The 23,640-nt window shown below is 38.8% G+C and overlaps 1 protein-coding gene across 1 annotated transcript; it reads left to right on the top strand.

Moving 5' to 3' along the window:
- Positions 1-12,325: 12,325 nt before the first annotated feature.
- Positions 12,326-19,615, top strand: CCNG1 (cyclin G1). Its single transcript, XM_070373047.1, has 7 exons — positions 12,326-12,548; positions 13,792-14,055; positions 15,951-16,204; positions 16,761-16,839; positions 16,920-17,018; positions 17,238-17,432; positions 18,394-19,615. Exons 2-6 carry the CDS (start codon positions 13,792-13,794, stop codon positions 17,427-17,429), a joined length of 888 nt encoding a protein of 295 aa, XP_070229148.1. The 5' UTR covers positions 12,326-12,548; the 3' UTR covers positions 17,430-17,432; positions 18,394-19,615.
- Positions 19,616-23,640: the final 4,025 nt, after the last annotated feature.

A 23,640-nucleotide genomic window follows, 5' to 3' on the forward strand; every position in this document is an offset into this window, starting at 1 on the left:
ATCTCTTGATGGGAATCACCATACACTTTTATACGTAAGGGAGAGTCCACTTATGGCAAATGCTTCACAGAAGACAGTCTAAAGGAAAATGTATAATATTGGTTTATGTCTGTTAGCTGATTTGTGTTAAGCCAACCACTCCCAGTTTATGAGGTCGTATATCGGGCATACTAGGAGATGAATTGCCACTTTAAAGTGAAAACAACTGGAAGACTATTTTATTATTGTAAATAAAAAAGAGCAAAGACCTTGCTAGTTTAAATATACTTAGTCATTGACATCAGTGCTACCGTGGGTTGTAATTTATTTGTCTCACAGAAGGTTACTTATTTCTCCAAATAATAATATCTAACATTTATTGAGTTCTCACATATGCTATTTCTGAGTATCATTTCAATTAATTAAACCTCAGATGTAGTACTGTTACTATTTTTCCAATTAAAATATGAAAGTATTGAAGTTGGGAGATGGGAAAAATGAGACTCAGACTATGGTCTGTCACTTGACGTCTCAACCAAACCACTGCTTTTAGTTATTAAAAGTTCTTTTAAAGGCCAAGATTGACAGGAAATGTGTTATAGAAAATTGTTTATCAAGGCTATTTGGCAGTATTAGTTATCACAACCATGTATTTCCATACTCATGAATATTCATGGTTGTTTGATGTAAATATATGTATATTTCCATTAAAAATAGAAACTTCCATAATGTGCCTAAAGCTTTTATTCTATTTGATTCAATCTATGTATGGCTGACTTCCAACAAAAGCTCGATATTTAAAGCTTGAGCAAATAGATGCCTTGTTCTGTCATATTTTAACTATACATGGATACATAAAATGCATGTTTTTATTTATTACTCTTACTTCAACACTGATATAAAGTTCCTAAAACTGACAAGTCAGAATATTTTAAATCAAGAGGAATGCTTTGGATAATTTGAAACTGGAAATGCTGAATATAAAATAGCTATAAAAAACAAACATTTATCAAGCATGTAGCAATATTTCTTAACATCTATTTAGAAAATTTTAGGCATGCTAAACACATAGAATCTCTGCCCTTTTGTGTGGTTTGCTTCCATTGTAGTCTGTGAGTATTTGACTAGAAGCTTCCATAACAATACAGCTGACTAAATGCAAATTGACTAGTGTCATATGAGGACTTAGATTGTTGCAGTAGTCAGATCCTTCTTTTTCTCTGCTGGCTCTTTCCTGTTACTGTACAAACATGTGCAAGTTTAGTTCATTTTTGAAAAATAAAATCTCTCAACTCCACATCCACTCCCTCTCCAGGGCCTCTATCCTAGTTCAAGTTCCTTACAAGAGTGGGTTACACATTCATTGATTTCATTTCCTCTCTTGGTTGTTCAGTATAGCATCAGACACTGGTGTTCACTCTCTTCTTAAAACACTTTCTCTTGAATCCTGCAACAAGTCCTTTCCTTCAAGATCCCTTCACAGACTCCTGTTCCCTAGACTCCCTCCTCAGGCTTCTCTTACAATCTCCAATGGTCCCTAACTATTCTACTTCCATGAGTCAATCACCACCACCCCCCCATATTCTAATGAGTCTCAAAGATATCTGTGGCACCAATGTTTCTCTGGATGCCTTTGGACATCTCCCCCTGGAATTTCCTCAGGCATCACTACTTCAACATCTTCCCCCACAAACTTGGTCTCTTTTCTGGTATTTTCTGATCTTAGCACATAAATAGACTTCTCCATTCAATTTTTGCCTGAACCAGAAATGTGAACATTATTCTTGACTCTTTCATCCTGATCTCCTAGCCAATCAAATCTAATAAATCACCACAATCCATCAGCTGGACCTTCTAAGGTCCCTTGAATCCATCTCCTTTCCATTCCCACTCTCACTCCCTCAGTTGAGTCTTCCGATTTTTTCCTAGGTTAAGGCCATGGCTCCTAAATGTTCTTCCTAACTCTACTCTTTCCTGTGGTCATGTACGGATGTGAGAGTTGGACGGTGAAGAAGGCTGAGCGCCAAGAATTGATGCCTTTGAACTGTGGTGTTGGAGAAGACTCTTGAGAGTCGCTTGGACTGCAAGGAGATGCAACCAGTTCATTCTAAAGGAGATCAGCCCTGGGATTTCTTTGGAAGGACTGATGCTAAAGCTGAAACTCCAGTACTTTGGCCACCTCATGCGAAGAGTTGACTCATGGGAAAAGATTCTGATGCTGGGAGGGATTGGGGGCAAGAGGAGAAGGGGACGACAGAGGATGAGATGGCTGGATGGCATCACTGACTCGATGGACGTGAGTCTGAGTGAACTCTGGGAGTTGGTGATGGACAGGGAGGCCTGGCATGCTGCGATTCACGGGTCGCAAACAGTCAGACACGACTGAGCGACTGATCTGATCTGAACTCTACTCTTGGTTCCCTCTTTCCAGTTTTCACACTGATGCCAAATGGTCATTCTAAAGCACAAATCCAATGTGGTATTCTCTTTAAATTCCATGGATGGTTCCTAGAAGCCTTTAAAGTTCAAAATCCCAATAATAGTATATATGACTACCTGGTCCTTTAGGATAAGCAACTGCTTCATTCCCCATCTCATTGCTAAACACCCCCCAGACACCCTCCATGCTTTAGCCGACTAATCTATATTTCACTTACAGAAATCTTAGTCTCTTTCCTCTGTGTCTTTGCACATACTGTTGCTTTTGTCTGCAATGTCCTTTGCACCAACCTCTTAATTTGGCTAAATCAAAACTCAGATAAAAAGTTAAAGAGTTAAAAGGTAAAGAAATGAGGAAGTGGGGGACTCCAAGCAATTAAGGCCTGTCTAGAGAATAAAGGTTCTGGCCTATGAGGTCCCTTATTCTAGTGCAATGCAAAGGAACAATAAAGCTAGATTAGAAAATTTCTCCAAAGAAAACATACAGATGGCCAAAAGGCATATGAAAACATTCTCTAATTATTAGAGAAATGCAAATCAAAACTACAATAAGGTATCACCTCACTGGTCAGAATGGCCATCATCAAAAAATCTACAAACTACAAATGCTGGAGAAGGTGTGGAGAAAAGGGAATACTCTTGCACTACTGGAGGGAATGTAAGTTGATATGGACACTATGGAGATATGTGTCTATGGAGCCAGTATGGACAGTCCTTAAAAAAACTAAAAATAGAACAACCCCACTACTGGGCATATATCCTGAGAAAATCATACTGTAGAAAAACACATGTACCCTGAAGTTCATTGCAGCACTATTTACAATAGCCAGGACATGGACACAATCTAAATGTCCATCGACAGATGAATGAATAAAGGAAATGTGGTACATACATGGGATAGTACATACACAGAATGGAATATTACTCAGCCATAAAAAAGGATAAAATTGGGACATCTACAGAGATGTGGATGGACCTAGAGCCTGTCATACAGAGTGGAATAAGTCAGAAAGAGAAAAACAAATACTGTATATTTAGGTGCACATAAATGTGGGGTCTAAAGAAATGGTACAGATAAACATTTGGAGGGTAGGAACAGAAACTCAGACGTAGAGAAATGACATGTGGACAGGGGGTGAGGGGGAAGGGGAGGATGGGATGAACTGGGAAAGTAGGATTAACATACATAAACTATCATGTGCAAAACGGATTTCCAAGGTGGCTCGGTGGTAAAGAATCCATCTACCAACGCAGGAGACTCAGGAGACTCGGGTTTGATTCCTGGGTTGGGAAGACTCCCTGGAGGAGGAAATGGGAATCCACTCCAGTATTCTTGCCTGGAAAATCTTATGGACACAGGAGCCTGGTGGGCCACAGTCCATGGGGTCACAAAGAGTCAGACATGACTGAGCACACACAGACATGTGTGTAAAACAGATAGTTAGTGGGAACCTGCTATATAGTAAAAGGAACTCAGCTCAGTGCTCAGCTCCATGCTCTGTGAGCAGTGCGATGGTGGTGGGGTGGGAGGGAAGTCCAAGAGAAAGGGGATATATGTATACATATAGCTGTTTCAGTTCTTAGTATAGCAGAGACTAACACAACATTGTAAAGCAATTATACTCCAATAAAAAAAGAAAGTATTCATTTCCCAAATCCAACTCTGTCAAAATTTTTTGTAGAGGGATGTGTGTGTGTGTGTGTATACATGTTTTTGTAAGGAAGGTTAGCATCATAGAAAGATATCTGAATAAGGAAGGAAACTTATTCAGTTCAGTACAGTTCAATTCAGTCGCTCAGTCGTGTCCAACTCTTTGTGACTCCATGAATCGCAGCACACCAGGCCTCCCTGTCCATCACCAACTCCTGGAGTTCACACAGACTCACGTCCATCGAGTCAGAGATGCCATCCAGCCATCCCATCCTCTGTTGTCCCCTTCTCCTCCTGCCCCAATCCCTCCCAGCATCAGAGTCTTTTCCCATGAGTCAACTCTTCGCATGAGGTGGCCAAAGTACTGGAGTTTCAGCTTTAGCATCATTCCTTCCAAAGAACACCCAGGGCTAATCTCCTTTAGAATGGACTGGTTGGATCTCCTTGCAGTCCAAGGGACTCTCAAGAGTCTTCTCCAACACCACAGTTCAAAAGCATCAATTCTTCAGTGATCAGCTTTCTTCACAGTCCAACTCTCACATCCATACATGACCACAGGAAAAACTATAGCCTTGACTAGACGGACCTTTGTTGACAAAGTAATGTCTCTGCTTTTGAATACACTATCTAGGTTGCTCATAACTTTCCTTCCAAGGAGTAAGCATCTTTTAATTTCATGGCTGCAGTCACCATCTGTAGTGATTTTGGAGCCCAGAAAAATAAAGTCTGACACTGTTTCCACAGTTTCCCCATCTATTTCCCATGAAGTGATGGGACTGGATGCCATGATCTTCATTTTCTGAATGTTGAGCTTTAAGCCAACTTTTTCCCTCTCCACTTTCACTTTCATCAGGAGGCTTTTGAGTTCCTCTTCACTTTCTGCCATAAGGGTGGTGTCATCTGCATATCTGAGGTTATTGATATTTCTCCCAGAAATCTTGATTCCAGCTTGTGCTTCTTCCAGCCCAGCGTTTCTCATGATGTACTCTGCATAGAAGTTAAATAAGCAGGGTGACAATATACAGCCTTGATGTACTCCTTTTCCTATTTGGAACCAGTCTGTTGTTCCATGTCCAGTTCTAACTGTTGCTTCCTGATCTGCATACAAATTTCTCAAGAGGCAGGTCAGGTGGTCTGGTATTCCCATCTCTTTCAGAATTTTCCACAGTTTATTGTGATCCACACAGGCAAAGGCTTTGCCATAGTCAATAAAGCAGAAATAGATGTTTTTCTGGAACTCTCTTGCTTTTTCCATGATCCAGCGGATATTGGCAATTTGATCTCTGGTTCCTCTGCCTTTTCTGAAACCAACTTGAACATCAGGAAGTTCACGGTTCACGTATTGTTGAAACCTGGCTTGGAGAATTTTGAGCATTACTTTACTAGCATGTGAGATGAGTGCAATTGTGTGGTAGTTTGAGCATTCTTTAGCATTGCCTTTCTTTGGGATTGGAATGAAAACTGACCTTTTCCAGTCCTGTGGCCACTGCTGAGTTTTCCAAATGTGCTGGCATATTGAGTGCAGCACTTTCACAGCATCATCTTTCAGGATTTGGAATAGCTCAACTGGAATTCCATCACGTCCACTAGCTTTGTTTGTAGTGATGCTTTCTAAGGCCCACTTGACTTCACATTCCAGGATGTCTGGCTCTAGGTCAGTGATCATACCATCATGATTATCTGGGTCGTGAAGATCTTTTTTGTACAGTTCTTCTGTATATTCTTGCCACCTCTTCTTAATATCTTCTGCTTCTGTTAGGTCCATACCACTTCTGTCCTTTATCGAGCCCATTTTTGCATGAAATGTTCCGTTGGTATCTCTAATTTTCTGGAAGAGATCTCTAGTCTTTCCCATTCTGTTGTTTTCCTCTATTTCTTTGCACTGATCACTGAAGAAGGCTTTCTTATATCTTCTTGCTATTTTTTGGAACTCTGCATTCAGATGTTTATATCTTTCCTTTTCTCCTTTGCTTTTCACTCCTCTTCTTTTCACAGCTATTTGTAAGGCCTCCCCAGACAGCCATTTTGCTTTTTTGCATTTCTTTTCCATGGGGATGGTCTTGATCCCTGTCTGCTGTACAATGTCACAAACCTCCGTCCATAGTTCATCAGGCACTCTATCAGATCTAGTCCCTTAAATCTATTTCTCACTTCCACTGTATAATCATAAGGGATTTGATTTAGGTCATACCTGAATGGTCTAGTGGATTTCCCTACTTTCTTCCACTTAAGCCTGAATTTGGCAACAAGGAGTCACGATCTGAGCCACAGTCAGCTCCCGGTCTTATTTTTGCTGACTGTATAGAGCTTCTTCATCTTTGGCTGCAAAGAATATAATCAATCTGATTTTGGTGTTGACCATCTGGTGATGTCCATGTGTAGAGTCTTCTCTTGTGTTGTTGGAAGAGGGTGTTTGCTATGACCAGTGTGTTCTCTTGACAAAATTCTATTAGCCTTTGCCCTGCTTCATTCCATATTCCAAGACCAAATTTGCCTGTTACTGCAGGTGTTTCTTAACTTCCTACTTTTGGTTTACAGTCCCCTATAATGAAAAGGACATCTTTTTTGGTTGTTAGTCCTAAAAGGTCTTGTAGGTCTTCATAGAACCATTCAACTTCAGCTTCTTCAGCATTACTGATTGGGGCATAGACTTGGATTACCGTGATATTGAATGGGTTGCTTTGCAAATGAACAGAGATGATTCTGTCGTTTTTGAGATTGCATCCAAGTACTGCATTTTGGACTCTTTTGTTGACCATGATGGTTACTCCATTTCTTCTAAGGGATTCCTGCCCGCAGTAGTAGATATAATGGTCATCTGAGTTAAATTCACCCATTCCAGTCCATTTTAGTTCACTGATTCCTAGAATGTCGACGTTCACTCTTGCCATCTCCTGTTTGACCACTTCCAATTTGCTTTGATTCATGGACCTAACATTCCAGGTTCTTATGCAATATTGCCCTTTACAGCATCAGACCTTGCTTCTATCACCAGTCACATCCACAACTGGGTATTGTTTTTGCTTTGGCTCCATCCCTTCATTCTTTCTGGAGTTATTTCTCCACTGATTTCCAGTAGCATATTGGGCACCTACTGACCTGGGGAGTTTCTCTTTCAGTATCCTATCATTTTGCCTTTTCATACTGTTCATGGGATTCTCAAGGCAAGAATACTGAAGTGGTCTGCCATTCCCTTCTCCATTGGGAACTTATTATCCATCCCCAATCCCTCCTTCTCCTACCAAAGCAGCAGACCCCAGAGACACCTTCAAAAAAGAAACAGATGGCCCCTGGAGAATTGCCCAGCCGATCCTTCCAACCACTATCGTCACAGAGAACAACAATCAACACACCCTACTGCCCAAAATCGTTAACATTTTTAATCTGAGACTACAAAACACAATGGTCTGGCATCCAGAAAGTCCTCAATAAATATGCATTGAATGCTGGACAAACAGAAAGTAAAAGGACAGCATGGGCAAAAAGGTAATGAGTATTGAAGTTGAGGAGTCAGTTTACAAGGTTACAACTTTTTTTAATACTGTAAAATCAAAATTCAAGTTTTTTGTTAAGTATATTTGTGTGTGTGTGTGTGTGTGTGCCCACGCACACACACACATACAGTAGCTCAATCAAGTGTGACTTTTTGCGACCTTATGGACTGTAGCCCACCAGACTCCTCTGTCCATGGAATTTTCCTGGCAAAAATACTGGAGTAGGTTGTCAAACACTGGGGTTGGTTGCCATTTTCTACTCCCAGGGATCTTTCTGACCCAGGGATTGAACCTGCATCTCCTGGGTCTCCTGTATTGGCAGGCAGATTCTTCACCACTGCACCACCTGGGAAGCCCTGCTAAGTACATTTAGTAAACAGAAAACAGTTAAGCATATTTAGCAAGTAGGAGATATACACGGTATTCCTCATTTCTCAAGATAATATCACAGTTGTTAATCTGAGGACTAAATAAGGTCATGTGTGTTTAAGTTTAGCACATGGGAAATATGTAATAAATATAAACTCTTGACTATTGGCTGATCTTTGCTTTGTGCCCTGTACTCAACAGAATCTATGGCCATTAGACTAAATGCAAGCAAGTGGGAGATCTCCATCCAATGTCTCCAGGTACCTTTATATAACCAGGCAGTGGTTACTTGACAAAGTTTATTTTTCCAGTGAATATCTCAATTAATTGGAAAGGGTGACTTTATCTGAGGTAGCTAGAATCTCTCAAAGGCAACATATAATTGAAATTACCAGTCTATTTTATTTATATATATATATAATTTTATATATTGTACAATTTTATATGATGTATAATAAATATATAATTTTATTTATATAATATATATTGTGTAAAATTTATAGATACAATTTTATATAATATTATATATATAAATTTAACTGGGCATTCTTTATTTTAATTTTGTTTTTATTGGCATCTAATCACTTTACAATGTTGTGGGAGTTTCTGCACTACTACAGAGTGAGTCGCTTCCCAGGGGGCACTAGTGGTAAAGAACTCGCCTGTCAATGCAGGAGACATAAGAGACTTGGGTTCAATTCCTGGGTCACGAGGATCCCTTGGAGGCAGGCATGGCAACCCACTCCAGTATTGTTGCCTGGAGAATCCCATGGACAGAGAAGCCTGGAGGGCTCCAGTCCATAGGGTTGCAAAGAGTCAGATATGACTGAGCACACACACACACAAAGTGAATCAGCTATATGTATACATATATCCCCTCTCCTTTGGACCTCCCTCTGACTCCCCCCTCCATCTCACCCCTCTTGGTCACCACAGGGTACCAAGTTGAGCTTCCTGAGCTATATGGCAGGTTTCCACTCTATTTTACAAATGATAGTAATCTGATTTCTATGTATCCTTTTCCCTGCCTTCCCATCACCACCCAAACTATACACAATTTCTCAGCCCCAAACTATCCCAGAGATCAACAAAGACTGCGTGAAGCCACGATCTAGCAAGTTCTCTTCTAAGACAGAGCAGATGCACCAGAGAACATCTGGATACATGGAGGGGGCTGTAATAAGTAGTTTCCAGGAAGGATCAGGAAGTAGAGGGGAAGACAATTCAGCTGTGATCCCTTTGATCCTCATTTTTTTGGCCCTCGTCACTGTTGGACAAGGCTACATTCCGAAGTTCTGGACATTTGTCAGAGAGCCTTAACAGAAGGAGAGGTGCAAAGATTCCTCCAGTCTCCACGATAGAAACAGAACCAAGGAGGAAGTTCCCACAGCTAGGGCAGCATTTGACAAGCCATCATGTTTACCTGCTTGTTATAATTTTTTGCTGCTCAAGGTACTTCAACAGTCTGTAATGTAAAGAGTATGATTAAAGCCTCCTCTTACTGTATTGGATTTTTGCCCAGCCTTAAGGCCATTATTCTGAGCTTTGGTTCTTCCTGCACTTAACTGTTGATGGAGAAGAAAGTATGAAACTGACAGCTGAATATATCACTGAGCCTAGAAAATAGCCTGGAAGTCAGTCCTTTAAAAGATTCCCGATAGTCTCATCACTCAATTTACAAGTCTTTAAAAATAAAATCACAGTTAACAAAAGGCTCATTTTTTTTTCTTTTACAGTAGTACATAACTGTCTTACATTTGCACATTTTGCTAATTAGGATTTTTAAGTTATTTAAATGACAGTCTGTATTCTAATATTATTGAATAAAAATGACAGTGGAGGTGAGAGGTTAGGAGAAAAGGTAAAAAATGTTCATTTGATTTGATTTCTATTTAATCAATGCTTCTTCAGTACTACTGAAACAGTTTTTTTCATACAGGGAATTTCAGGTTTTAATAAAAAGTAATAATAAGATCATAATGTAAGAGAAACATTTTTATTACATAAACAGTGATATATTACCTAAGGCTGCTGTGAAAATTTTAAGTATAAAAGGCATAGAAATTAATACATGCACTTTAGATACTCTTATTAGTGTTAAGTAAACAATTCTACTGGAGATGGAAATGGCAACCCACTCCAGTATTCTTGCCAAGACAATCCCATGGACAGAGGAGCCTGGTGGGCTACAGTCCACGGATTTGCAAAGAGTCAGACATGACTTAGCAACTAAACAACAACAATAACAGATAATTCTAACAATCTGATTCTAGAAGACTAAGTCTAAAATAGATAAAACAGAATTAAATACATCCTTAAGCAAAACATTTCAAAAGAAATGTTAGCAATAAAGGATACTATCTATCAAGTACTTACTGTGCTCTGGGCATAATGCCTACCTCTTTTTGTACTTTGTATTATTTAATTCTCCTGATAGCACTATGAATAAAGTGTATTTAGCTCCTATTTTTTTTTAAGAAACGACAATGGAAACTCAATGTGATTAAAAAGTTGCTAAAAGTCTAAAACCTAGTTAGTAATCTGTGACTTCAAAACAAATCGGTTTATATTATCCACAAAACCACACGTTCCACAAGGACAGGAACTAGTATATCCCATCCTCCACTGGCATACAATATGTCTTCAATAAACAGTGAAAGAGTGCATATATATATATATATACCTATATTTCTAATTTGGTTCCTAACTGGTTCCTTTGTTACTAAAGGAGAAATATGTACACTTGTAAACTCACGCATTACTGTAAAAAGAATTTTTTAAATGTTTTAACGGAGAAGGCAGTGGCACCCCACTCTAGTACTTTTGCCTGGAAAATCCCATGGACGGAGGAGCCTGGTAGGCTGCAGTCCATGGGGTCGCTGAGAGTCAGACATGACTGAGCGACTTCACTTTCACTTTTCACTTTCATGCATTGGAGAAGGAAATGGCAACCCACTCCAGTGTTCTTGCCTGGAGAATCCCAGGGACGGGGGAGCCTGGTGGGCTGCCGTCCATGGGGTCACACAGAGTCGGACACGACTGAAGTGACTTAGCAGCAGCAGTAGCAGCAAATGTGTTAAATTGCCCTTTTATACTCATTCCATGAGTTCATTTTCAAGGAGGACCAAGGACCCTTCCTTGGTCGGATCTTTGACAAACGGATCTTTGACAAACGGACCCAGTGATGCTTTAGCGACAATATTTTTGAGGCATTAACGTTTTCTCCCTGGTTTTCCCTACCCTTTTCTCCTCATAACTCTGCCCCCGATTCAAGGCTTGGTTCTGCGTCATTTGCCTGTCATTTGCCTCGGGGAAGCACCTGGCAGGGCAAACAACAGAGATGTCCTTTAAGATTCTCATTTTTTCAAAACCCAGGTAGCCACTAACCAGGAAGAGGCCATGAGAACAGAGACGTCAAAGTACATACAGTCCGTTAGAAATGATAACCAACTCCTCCTTCTCCAATCCTCAACCCCTTTTTAATGCAGATTCTTCGCATTTGTGAGAATAGGGAAAAAAGGAGGGAAGGAGTCCAAGAACGCTTCAAACTAATTATTTTCCCACTTACCAGGCAGAGGCTCACAAGCAGAGATTAAGTTCATGGCCAGTAAATAAAAAGAATAATATCGCTTCACACACGGGATCTGTGGACTCAGATTTTTAATCATTGCAATCATTCTTGTCTACTCATTCCTCTTAAGGGTCAACCACATACCTTTCGTTTTAAGCCATTATAGAACTACCAACTTTTCTAATTCGTTCACAATTCAAATTCAGGAAATTCAGGAAGACCAAGAATCTATGTAGCCCAACTCCACTCTTTGATTAAATTTTACAAAAAGCAAAATAAGACAAGGAACCAGTGATTTCCAAAGCGCACATGGGGAGACTTCTAGAAACTTCACAAACCACACCACAGAAAACCCACCACCTCTCCATCTGTAATGAAAAATAGGGGTTTCACTTTTTTGTTAGAACCAGCCACTGTGAAACACAGCAGAACCACTCTACTAAACGGAACTGAATGAAAACTCCCAGTACATTCTGGAACGATATTCTGGCCAATCCTTTTGCCAGCAGAGGCCTTACCCGGGCCTGGGTTAGTAAACGCAGCGGTTAACTCCCCCTCTTCATCGAAGACACTTGCGGAAATCCTCCAATGAGAGACGCTTAGAGGCAGGGGCGTGGTCTCAAGGGGCGGAGAATTTGACTCCGGGGATAATGAAAAACGTGTGCTGATTGGCCGGACATCTTCCCTCTACTGACCAGCCCTCTTTGGACAGCGGGAGCCATCCATCAAAAGACTTACACCAATTAGCGGGGAAATGCTTCCCACTTCCCCCCTCCCATCGCAGCGAGAAAGCCCCGCCCTCCAATATATTACTCGGAAGGCCAGGCGCGGCCCCTTCGGCTCCGAACTGACCCAGAGAAGGGCAGTGTCGTCTCGGCGGCGCTGCAGAAACCCCCACCCAAGACGGCTCCCCCTCCCCGGGCCTGTCCCCTCTTGCCCGCGAGTCCTCTCGCCTCGTAGGCCTCTCGGATCGTATATCGTGGGGTGAGGTGAGAGCAGGCCCGGGGAGGGTGGTTACTGCTGAGGAGCTGCAGTCGCAATCAAGGTGAGCTGGGATTTCGGGGTTGATTGCAGGGTGCAGCTACGGAGCAGGGTTGGGGGCGCGGGGTGGGGGTTAGGGGCCGGGGTGGAGGATTCGTCTCGCGCCCTTTTCCTCGGTTAACTTTAGACCGAGCAACAAGTTCAGGCTAGTCCGAGCCTGGAGGGGCGGGGCCAGATTAGACCTCCCTAGGCGTCTTAATGTCAAGTTGGCGTGGTCCCAGGCACCATCCCGGGGGCGAAAGAGTTGGATCCATGAAGACTGTGACTCCACATTTGTCCACCTCTTCCGTCGCTCAACCCTGAAGATGCTCTGCTTCCTGCCTTTCGGTTGTTGGGGAGAGGGACTGTCCATATAGCCTGTGCCTGGGGCATAGTAGGCGTTCAGTATTGCCCTAAATTAATGAAACTCCCAGGTTCCTCTTTCAGGATGGATTAGCCTCCTGTCCCCACTGCGTGTGCTCTTAACACCTGAGTTTCCTTTCGTAACATCAATAAAAGTTAACAGTTGCTGAGCACTGAGTGCCAAGCACTATGCTAAACTCTTTAGTTGAATCATCTTGTTTAATCTTAACAGCCATTTAAAGACGCAGATATTGCCTCGTTTTACAGACTATAAATAAGCTCGTTAATATTGTCCAGGTGTTTATTAGGCACCTATTATATGTGCTAGATACCTGTGTACCTGAAACTGAACGTGTTAGTCACTCAGTCGTGTCCTATTCTTTGCGACCCTATAGACTGTCGCCCTCCAGGCTCGGGCGTTCATGGAATTCTCCAGGCAAGAATACTGGAGTGGGTAGCCATACCCTTCTCCACAGGATCTTCCCAACCCAGGGATCGAACTGGTTTCTCTTGCATAGCAAGCAAATTCTTTACCTTTATTTCACATAAGTCTATGAAATGAGTAATAACCTATTAACAGATTAGGAACTGAGGACTAAGAAAAATTGACTAACTTGAATAGTTCACATTGTTACTAAGCGGCAGAATACATACTACCGTCTAATTTCAAAGTTTGGGCATGAAGATTAGCATTTATTTATTTATTTTGAAAAGGCCGTCTAGGAAGTCACAATTTAGGATGGATGTAACCAACTGGTTGGGGAGGGGGAGAATAACAGATGGCCCTTGGCAATGACTGAGACTCACTAATAGCATTGAGAGAGGGGATGCTTGTGTTATAAGGCACCTGGCAGGACAGGAAGGGCTGTTCTTTCACTCCTTTCTGGGCTTTGTTCTATATATAGATGATAGAGGTACTGACAACAACTGACTCTCAGAAACTGCTACACCAGCTGAATGCCCTGTTGGAACAGGAGTTGAGATGTCAGCCAAAGGTCTGCGGCTTGAGACTAATTGAATCTGCACATGATAATGGCCTTAGAATGACTGCAAGACTGAGGGACTTTGAAGTAAAAGATCTTCTTAGTCTAACTCAGTTCTTTGGCTTTGACACGGAGACATTTTCTCTAGCTGTGAATTTACTGGACAGATTCCTGTCTAAAATGAAGGTATGTTTAAAGCTGCATTACCCTGAGTATTTCATGATTTTGCTCAATGTGTTTTGGACATGGTATTGCCAGCTTTGGGCTGGTATTCATAACTTGACCATTTTTTTGTTGTTTTCGGCAAGTAACCAAAACGTTGTGGTAATTCTGTGTACTATAACATTGATGAATATTCTTCCTTTTAATCAAGAGTAATGCATCAGCTATTAAACTTAACTTCTGACATTGAATAATAGTCTAATATCAAATCATTGCAAAGCCTCTCAGTAGGAGAGCTGGCTGTTGTAAAATTTTAAAAGTCTTGTTTGATAGTCTGGGTATTTTCATTTTTTTACTGTTGTTTTTAAGAAATGTGTTAAAGGCAGAATGCTAGATTGTGGGTTAAAAATTAGAATTTTTTTTTTTTTTTTTTTCCTTTTTGTTCATGCTGTCTACCACCTGGTCAATAGAGTATATTTTTTGATCTTTGTTCATATATAATAAAGTTCCAACTGGTTTAGCCTTAAAGTTACCCAAGTCATGCCTATGCTTGGCATTTCCAGCCTAAGTTTGCATATAGTAGAGAGTATCTTCTGAAGGAGCAGATACACAGTTGTACCCTGTATTGGATAAGCAGGACATCTGTGTAGCTTTCAGAGTTTAATTGTTAAAAATACATCTGACTTCTCTGTGTCCATGGTTTTTGGCAGATAATGAGATAATGTGACACTTAAAATGAAACTCATGTTTTATTCAAAGTACCTAACAGAATGCAACATATACAGAAAGAGCTCAATGTTTGTTAAATGGTTCAAGAAACTTGTTCACAACTCTTTTAGACACCATGTGTAGGCACTACCTTTAATTCTAAATGTGTCACAGGTGAATGACATGCATCTGTTCCTCAAGTATATTATAATCTTAGTGGGAGTAATGTTTGCACTTAAAACTATCATTAGTACAAGGAATAATAAGAAAAGAATTACATTATACTTCAAACGAAATATAAATATATTGCTGAAGGGGTTCTAAGAAGAGGAGAGCCCAAATACTGGTAAAAGCTTTTTAAAGCTTCAGTTGAGCTGAAACTTAAAGTGGATAGAGGGCTTCCCTGGTGGCTCAGTGGTAAAAAATCTGCCTGCCAATGCAAGTGATTGGGGTTCAACCCCTGGTCTGGTAAGATCTCACATGCGGCCACACAACTAAGCTCATGTGCCGGAGCTACTGAGCCTGTGGTCTAGACCCCAGAAGCCGCACACCCTGGAGCCCATGCACTGCAACAGAGAAGCCACCACAATGAGAATCCCACACACCACAATGAAGAATAGGCCCCATTCTCCACAGCTAGAGAGAGCCCGCACAGCAAGGAAGACCCAGCATAGCCAAAATAAAGCTTTTTAAATAAACTAGATAGAATTTTGATTGTAGACATTCAGAAAATGATGGATAAATTTAAAAGCTTGGTAGTGAAGAGAGCTTTACAGGTACAGTAAACAGTGTCACAGTATTTAAAAACATTTCACAAGTATTACTACAAAGAAAACAGCCTGGAAAAACACAACATTCTGAAAAGAAATTTTGTGTATAAGCTGTAAGATATTTCAATCCTCATATGAGTCTTTGACCAAATAACTTACCGCTTATCATTCTTCAGTGATTTAAAAAACCAGAAGAACTAAGAATTGTTACGTGCTAAAGGCAAACAGTACGCTGCAACTTACTCCATTTACTCAAAAATTGGTTCCAAGTGGGTGCATATGGTTACAGCCTACAGGTGAGGCATCAGTGGATCTTGCTAAGTCCTTTGCCACTGAGAAATTCACCTCACAAATACATTTTTCTAAGTGATGGGTCTGAGTTCTAGATTATACTTTTTTTTTAATTGAAATAAGGTAGAGATGGACTTATTGTCTTTTCAGGTACAGCCCAAGCACCTTGGGTGTGTTGGACTAAGCTGCTTCTATCTGGCTGTAAAATCAACAGAAGAGGAAAGGAATGTCCCATTGGCAACTGACTTGATCCGAATAAGCCAGTACAGGTTCACGGTTTCAGACTTGATGAGAATGGAGAAGATTGTATTGGAGAAGGTGTGTTGGAAAGTCAAAGCTACTACTGCCTTTCAGTTTCTACAGCTCTATTACTCACTCCTTCAAGAGAACGTGCCACATGAAAGGTATGTGAGCTTTGTTTTCAACAAAGGAGATGTAGAAACCAGAATATTGTGTGAATGTTACATAAAATCAGTATGCTGGGAGAATTTCAATCAAGTAAAATGACAGCTAAGCCACTTTTCACTTCACTTCACTCTCCAGCAAAAATGAGGAGACATTCAGTCAAAAGTAGCTTCTTGGAGTCTTTGAATTCTTAAGATGGTAAATTCTTTAACATTACATTTTCCATTTATAGGCTAGTTACAGAACCTAATAGGCAAGCATCGAACACGAATTTATGGAAAAAGAAATTTTCAATTCAAAAACAGATTTATTAAAATGAAAAGAAACCTTGGTAGTTGTAGAATAAATTTTTCTTTTTTGGCCCAAATTATTTAAAATTCATCTATGGTATCCTTAAGTTAATGTCTCTGAAGGAAGGAAACTTCTTCAAATAATTCATTTTTCTATGATAAGTGTGCATAATCTTCACTTTAAAATTGACTTCATTATTTTTCTAAAAATTTCTTTTGACTCGATGTAAAATTACCTACATAAAATTTCATTTTCTCTTTAAAGGAAGAGTAGCCTTAATTTTGAAAGACTAGAAGCCCAACTTAAGGCATGCTACTGCAGGATCATATTTTCTAAAGCAAAGGTAAATATTTTATAAAGATTAAATCTGTTTATATACCTATTGTCATATTCAACATTTACTTTAAAATGTATCTCTTTTAGCCATCTGTGTTGGCATTGTCTATCATCGCATTGGAGATCCAAGCACAGAAGTATATAGAGTTAACAGAAGGAGTAGAACGTCTTCAGAAACATTCCAAGGTATGTCAAGGTCATAGCCTAAATCCTATTCACAGCTGTAAAAAAAACTAAACCACTTGTTCCTAAAGTAAAGTGAGATGTCATGTGTTTGCTTGAAACTTAAGTAACTTACCCTTAAATTTTTTTGACACGGAAAGACATGTTAATAAGATTGTAATTATTAATTACTATAATGAAAACTATAGGACTATTAACATTTTTTTTTTAATTTACGTACAGATTAGTGGCAGAGATTTGACTTTCTGGCAGGAGCTTGTATCCAAGTGTTTAGCTGAATATTCATCGAACAAGTGTGCCAAACCAAACGTTCAGAAGTTGAAATGGATTGTTTCTGGGCGTACTGCACGGCAACTGAGGCATAGTTACTACAGGATAACCCACCTTCCAACAATTCCCGAAACGGTCCCTTAATTGGTAAATGTGGTTCGTAGTTATCCTCCACGTTAGAGAAAATTTTCTAATGCTATATAATTTTCTTCTACAATTCAAGAATATAAGTCTGAATTATTTTCAAAATAAACAAAATGGAGTTGGAATAGCAAAGGGGAAAATGACCTCACTGATCTAGTCAGCTAATATTTGAGGGCATGTACTACATTCGTGGAGAAGGAAATGGCAATCCACCCCAGTCTTCTTGCCAGGAAAATCCCACGGACGTAGGAGCCTGGTGGGCTGCAGTCCATGGGGTCACAAAGAGTTTGACCCAAATTAGTGACCAAGCACACTACATTCAAGGTATCAATACAACATCCCAAGAGTAAGGAATTATCTAAACTTTGATATATACGTTAGCCATTTCATTAAATTGTCAGCTTACAAAGCCACATCCTCCTTAATAATGTAAACTTTAAAAGTAGCACTAAAACAGTATTTTTTTCCTAATTGCATATCATTTTGTTACATGTAGACTCCACCTTTAGTTCATTTAAAGTTACACAAGCCTGAGTAAAGGAACAGGACCAAAATTTTGAACCATACATTGAACTCATTTGAGACTATTAGCTTATTAGGAAAATCAGTATGAACTCAGGTGTTACACTCAAAGAAAAATAAGTTAGGACAGGTGGTTTCTACACTGGGTCTTTGGAAACTGCCAGGGTGTCTCAGCACTGTAGTTGTGTATCATTGCTCTAATAGTTGAACAGTGGAAAGTATTTACATGCATAAAAATGTAAACCTCCTCAGGAATATATGATAGACTTTCTTACCATCTAAGTTTAACTCACTGTGGTGATTTAACTTTCTTCCTACCAAAACTAAATGTGAACATAGAACACATCTACATAAGACATGATTATGAATCTTAGATATTTTAACAGGTAGTAAAATTTGTTTGGCAGACTTCTAATAACTTGGTTTTTTGTTTGTTAAATAGGATGATTACAGCAACAAAAAACTTCTGAAGCCTTTCTCCACAATCCTGAGCTGTGGATTCCATAATATTATAACGGATTTAAGCTGTGAAGCCTCAAAACATCACAACTAGATTAGCATCGGTGTTCTCAGATTTGGGAAAACTGCCTAATTAACATTACCCTATAGTGGAATTACTCAAATTTGAATTCACCTATGAAACATACAAATCAAAGTAACAGTATAAATGTGAAATGCAAATGACAAGCCTGGAAAGGTAAACTGTGAATCTTCATTTCTAACATTGATCCAAGTTTCTATATTGGGTCAATATATTGTATTTAGGTGGTGTTTAAAAAGGGTAACCTACTTAAACTATGAGGTTTACATCAAAACCACCATTTCACAAATGCACTTTTTAAGGCACAATAAGGGTCACTATTCTAGACAGTGAGAATAGTTAGTTTCTTGGCACCTATAATGCAAGTAATTATTAACCCAGAGATGTGGACCTTACTGCTACATAGAAATCACATTTAAATTTGAGGGCATTTATGTAAAGCAAAACTACCAACTCATTAATTTTGGCATGTTATCTTTAATATTTTTCTAGAAAACAGGTGATGTTTGTATCCATGATTTTAAAAGTTTTATATAAAATTTACTGCCTCAGTCTAGTCCCATCAAGAAAATTAGTTTTTACTGTACTAGTAACTCAAAACAAATTAGCGTCACTCTGAAAACTTTTTAACACTCCATCAGTTTTTACTGAGGACTGTTTTTATAAAACTTGGTTCTAACTTAGAATTTTGCTTAAAAGGAAGAGAATATACTTACATTAATTGCCCCTACTGTGTGCCAAAAGCAAGTATTAGGAAAGATAAGTAGGCATCTTCATAAGTATAAGGTTGCTGAGGTGTAGTGTTTGGAGATCTACAGGGTTAAAGTGTTGCAGAGTTACTCAGTGCAGTGTGTAGCCTGAATCCATCCAGGATGGCTGCACCCAGTTTTGACATCATTTTATGGCTATAGAGGCATCAGAAAATGAACCAAAGACCCACAGTGTATCTCATACTTGGTAAACCATGTTTTATGGATAACTTTACAGTTTTCCCAAAATACTGATACATTTCAATATTTTGAATACATCAGTGTTAATTTTGAGTTGCCAGAGGTAACCTAACCAACTCCCATTATGTTTTGGTACTAAGGGATATACCTTTCAATAAAGTTACTGAAATGCATTCCTTTGCCAGGTGGTTTTCTATTTGTTTCTCTTCTAACTATTTTGGCAATGTGATAATAGCACCACAATAAAAAGCTGTCTCCACTCACTTTAAATTTAGCACTAAAGTACGAGGCATGGTGGGCTTCCCTGGTAGCTAACTGGTGAAAAATCCTGCCAATGCAGGAGACATAGGTTTGATCCCTGGTCTGGGAATATCCCCTAGAGAAGGAAATGGCAACCTGGGAAACTATTCTTGCCTGGGAAATCCCATGGACAAAGGAACCTGGTGGACTACAGTCCGTGGGGTCACAGAGAGTCAGACATAACTTAGAGACTGAACAACAACAAGATACATGGTAAGGAAAAAAGTTATGATAGTATAGCTATTACCTAGTTGACACTTTGCTTTCTAGTGGTTTTTTAAAGATAACACAAGATGATGACAAATATGCTTAATATGCATCAAAAACTTGCTTTATGCATTGTTGGTCACTTTTATTATTTAGGTTCCATTGTATGGGCATGCCAAGTCACTTCAGTCATGTCTATACTCTTTATGACCCTATGGACTGTAACCCGCCAGGCTCCTCTGTCCAAGAAATTCTTCAGGCAAGGACACTAGAGTGGGTTTCCATGCCTTCCTCCAGGGCATCTTCCCGACCCAGGGATGGAATCCGTGTCATAATCTTACGTCTCCTGCATTGGCAGGTGGGTTCTTTACCACCATCGCCACATGGACTACCCCATCACTGTTACAACTGTCCTTAATACTAAATCACCCTCAGATTCAGCCCATCTATAGTTGTGTGACTTTCTTACCTAATTAAACAGGATTCCAGCAGGTGGTTGGTAATGACAGGCAACCACCAGGTATTGTATTAGTCTGGTTAGACTGCTTGTTAATAATATATGATTTTGAACTGTTCATTTAACTAACAAGCTAGAAAGTAGATACTGTAAGGAATTACTGAATAAAGAAAAACTTATAAAGGAAGGTTCCTATTGTATTTGACTCAGGTTAGATTGAATAATCCTTGTTTTCATAAGTGCTGTTTTTTAAAATAGGCACTTTAACCTTTTCTAAATTATGTGGCATACTTTTTAAAAACTAGATATTTCTGATCTAACATTTGTGGTTAGCAGTGATGGTTTTTACTGTCAGGTACTATTGTCAGATATTTTAGATGAATCATTTCATGTTATTCTCCAAACTGAATGAGAGTATCCCATTTACAAATAAACCAGAACAGCAGAGCAGGTAAGAGATAAGCCCAAGGTCACATACCTGTACTTGGATGTGAGATTCAAATCCAGGCAATTGTGACTCAGGCTATGTTCCTAAACACTCTGCGCATTACTTCCCAAAATAGATTAAATGGACTTAAGTGAAATTGTATCAAAGTTAATAGAGTAAAGTATATTAAAAAATGATAAAAGAATTCACCAAGATATGAGTCTTAAATATGTATGCACCTAACATCAGAGCTTACAAATACAAGAAGTAATACAAACTAACAGCAGTGAAAGGTCATATGGACAAAGCTTCAGTTGCAGGCTTAAAAGATTCCACTCAGTAACATATAGTACTAGAAAATCAACAAGGATGTAGGACTGAAAAGTACCAACAACCATATGGATCTACTTTATTTAAAATTCATCCCAAAATAGAATAAGCATTCTTTTCAAGTGAATGTGGCATAGTCACCAAAAGAGAATATATCCTGGGTCATAAACAAAGAAATGAACTAAAATCATATAAAATGTGTTCCCTGACCATAAAACTAGAAAAGAGTTAAAGGGACAATCTCCAAACACTTGGAAGTTAAATAAGAAACATCTATGAATAATCCATGCCTGTAAGGGAAAGTCTAAAAAGAGAATGTATTTTGAACTTAATGAAAATATCAAAATACATGGAATGCCACTAAAGCAGTGCTTAGTAATCATAGTATCAATCATTTTTGTTAAAAAAGGTCTCAAAACTAGTAAATTTCTATTTTAAGAAACTAGAAAAAGAGCAAAATAAACCCAAAGTAAGCACAAGGAAGTCTGAAGAAGGATGTGTAAAAAAAAAAGTGTATGAAACTGAAACAATAGGGCTAATTAAAATTAAAAAATTGGGGTTTGAAAAGAGCAACAGATAAACTTCTAGCAAGACTGATAAGAAATTTTAGGAATGAAAAGGATGGGAGAGAGAAGCAGGTTCAAAATTAGAAAATCAATATAATCCACCATACTAAGAGTCTAAAGGAAGAAAAAAAAAAGGATCAACTGATATAGAAAAAAGCATTTGAGAGAATTCCAGTCCACTCATGAGAAAAATCAGCTAACAATTAATAGATGAGAATTTCCTCAATCTGATAAAGGTCATCAATGAAAGCATACAGTTAACATAATACTTAATGTTAGAATGCTTTCAAAACTAACATCTAGAACAAGACAGGGATGGCCATTTCCACCACCTCTTTTTTTCTAGCAAGTACAATGAAGCAAGAAAAGGAAACAAAAGACTACAAACTAGAGCAGACAAAAACTTTCCTGTCTGTGGTTTATGCAAAAATTTCCAAGGAGACAACTATCAAAGTCACAGGATCAAAAAGTTTCAAAAGGAAATAACTTACAACATCTTCAGAAAATGAACACTTAGGAATAAATATAAGATGTAAAGGTTCTAGAAGCAGAAAACAATAAAATGATCTAAATCAGAGGGGCTAAATGAAGAGATGCCCCATGTTCATGGATCAGAAGACATGCTATTCCAGTGGAAATTTCAGGACTTTTTGTTGTAGATAGACTAGCTGATTCTAAACTTTACATGAAAAAGCAAAGAAAATTAACACAGCGAAACCAATTCTGAAAAAGTTGAAGGAATCATGCTACCCAATTTTAAGACAAAGCTACCATTGTCAAGGCAGTGTTGTATTTGTGAAGGGAAAGACACACCGATTCATGGTATAGAACAGAGACCAAAAACACCCATATAAATAGCAATTGATTTTTGTGAAAAGTGCAAAAACAATTTAATGGAGAATGAATACCCTTTTCAACAAATGATTTTGAAACAACTGGATATCTATATGCTAAAAAATGAAACTCCACCTATATTTCACAGCTTCTCAAAAAAAAAAAAAAAAAAATAGGTCACAGATCTAAATGTAAAAGATAAAAATATAAAACTTTTAGAAGAAAACATTGGGAAGAAAATCCTCGTAACCTGGGATTTCAAAATTCTTAGACATGACACCAGAAGCATGATGAATTAGCCTATATCAAAACAGCATTCAGGCTTCAAAAGGCACTGTTGAGAAAGTAAAAATCATACAAAAAGAAAATATATGCAAATCATATATGATAAAGGGCTTGTCTCCAGAATATATATAAGAACTTTTACACTTCAATATTAAAGAGGCAGATAACCCATTAAAAATGGGCAAAGGATCTGAATAGACATTTTTTTCAAGGAAGATACACAAATGGTCAATAAGTACAAGATAAGATGTTCAACATAATTAGCCATCAGAGAAATGCAAATGAAAACCACAGCATGATACCACTCCACATTCACCAGGATGGCCAAGATCAAAAAATCACGTAACAAGTATTATGGAGAAACTGAAACTCATACTGCTGGTGAGAATGTAAAATGGTGTAGCTGCTTTGGAAAACAAACATGATTGGAAAACAAACAATCCTCCTCAAATGATTAAACATAAAATTTTTGAAAAACTTGAGATTACACTCCTCTGTAAGGAAATAATAGATGTACATAAAAATTTGTAGTTCAATGTTTATAGCATATTCATAGTAGCCAAACAGTGGAAACCTCCCAGATGTCCACCAACTGACAAATGGGTAAATAATGTGGTAATCATACAATGGAATATCATCCAGCCAGACAGAATGAAGCGCTGACATTCTAGAACATGGATGAACTTCTAAAACCTTATGTAAGTTAAACCAGAAACAAAAGACCACATTATGACTCCATGTATATGAAATATCCGTAACAGAGAAATCTGAGGTGAAAAGTAAGTAGTGATT

This window comes from Bos mutus, chromosome 7 (genome assembly GCF_027580195.1).
Source record: "Bos mutus isolate GX-2022 chromosome 7, NWIPB_WYAK_1.1, whole genome shotgun sequence".
Taxonomy (NCBI): Eukaryota; Metazoa; Chordata; class Mammalia; order Artiodactyla; family Bovidae; genus Bos; species Bos mutus.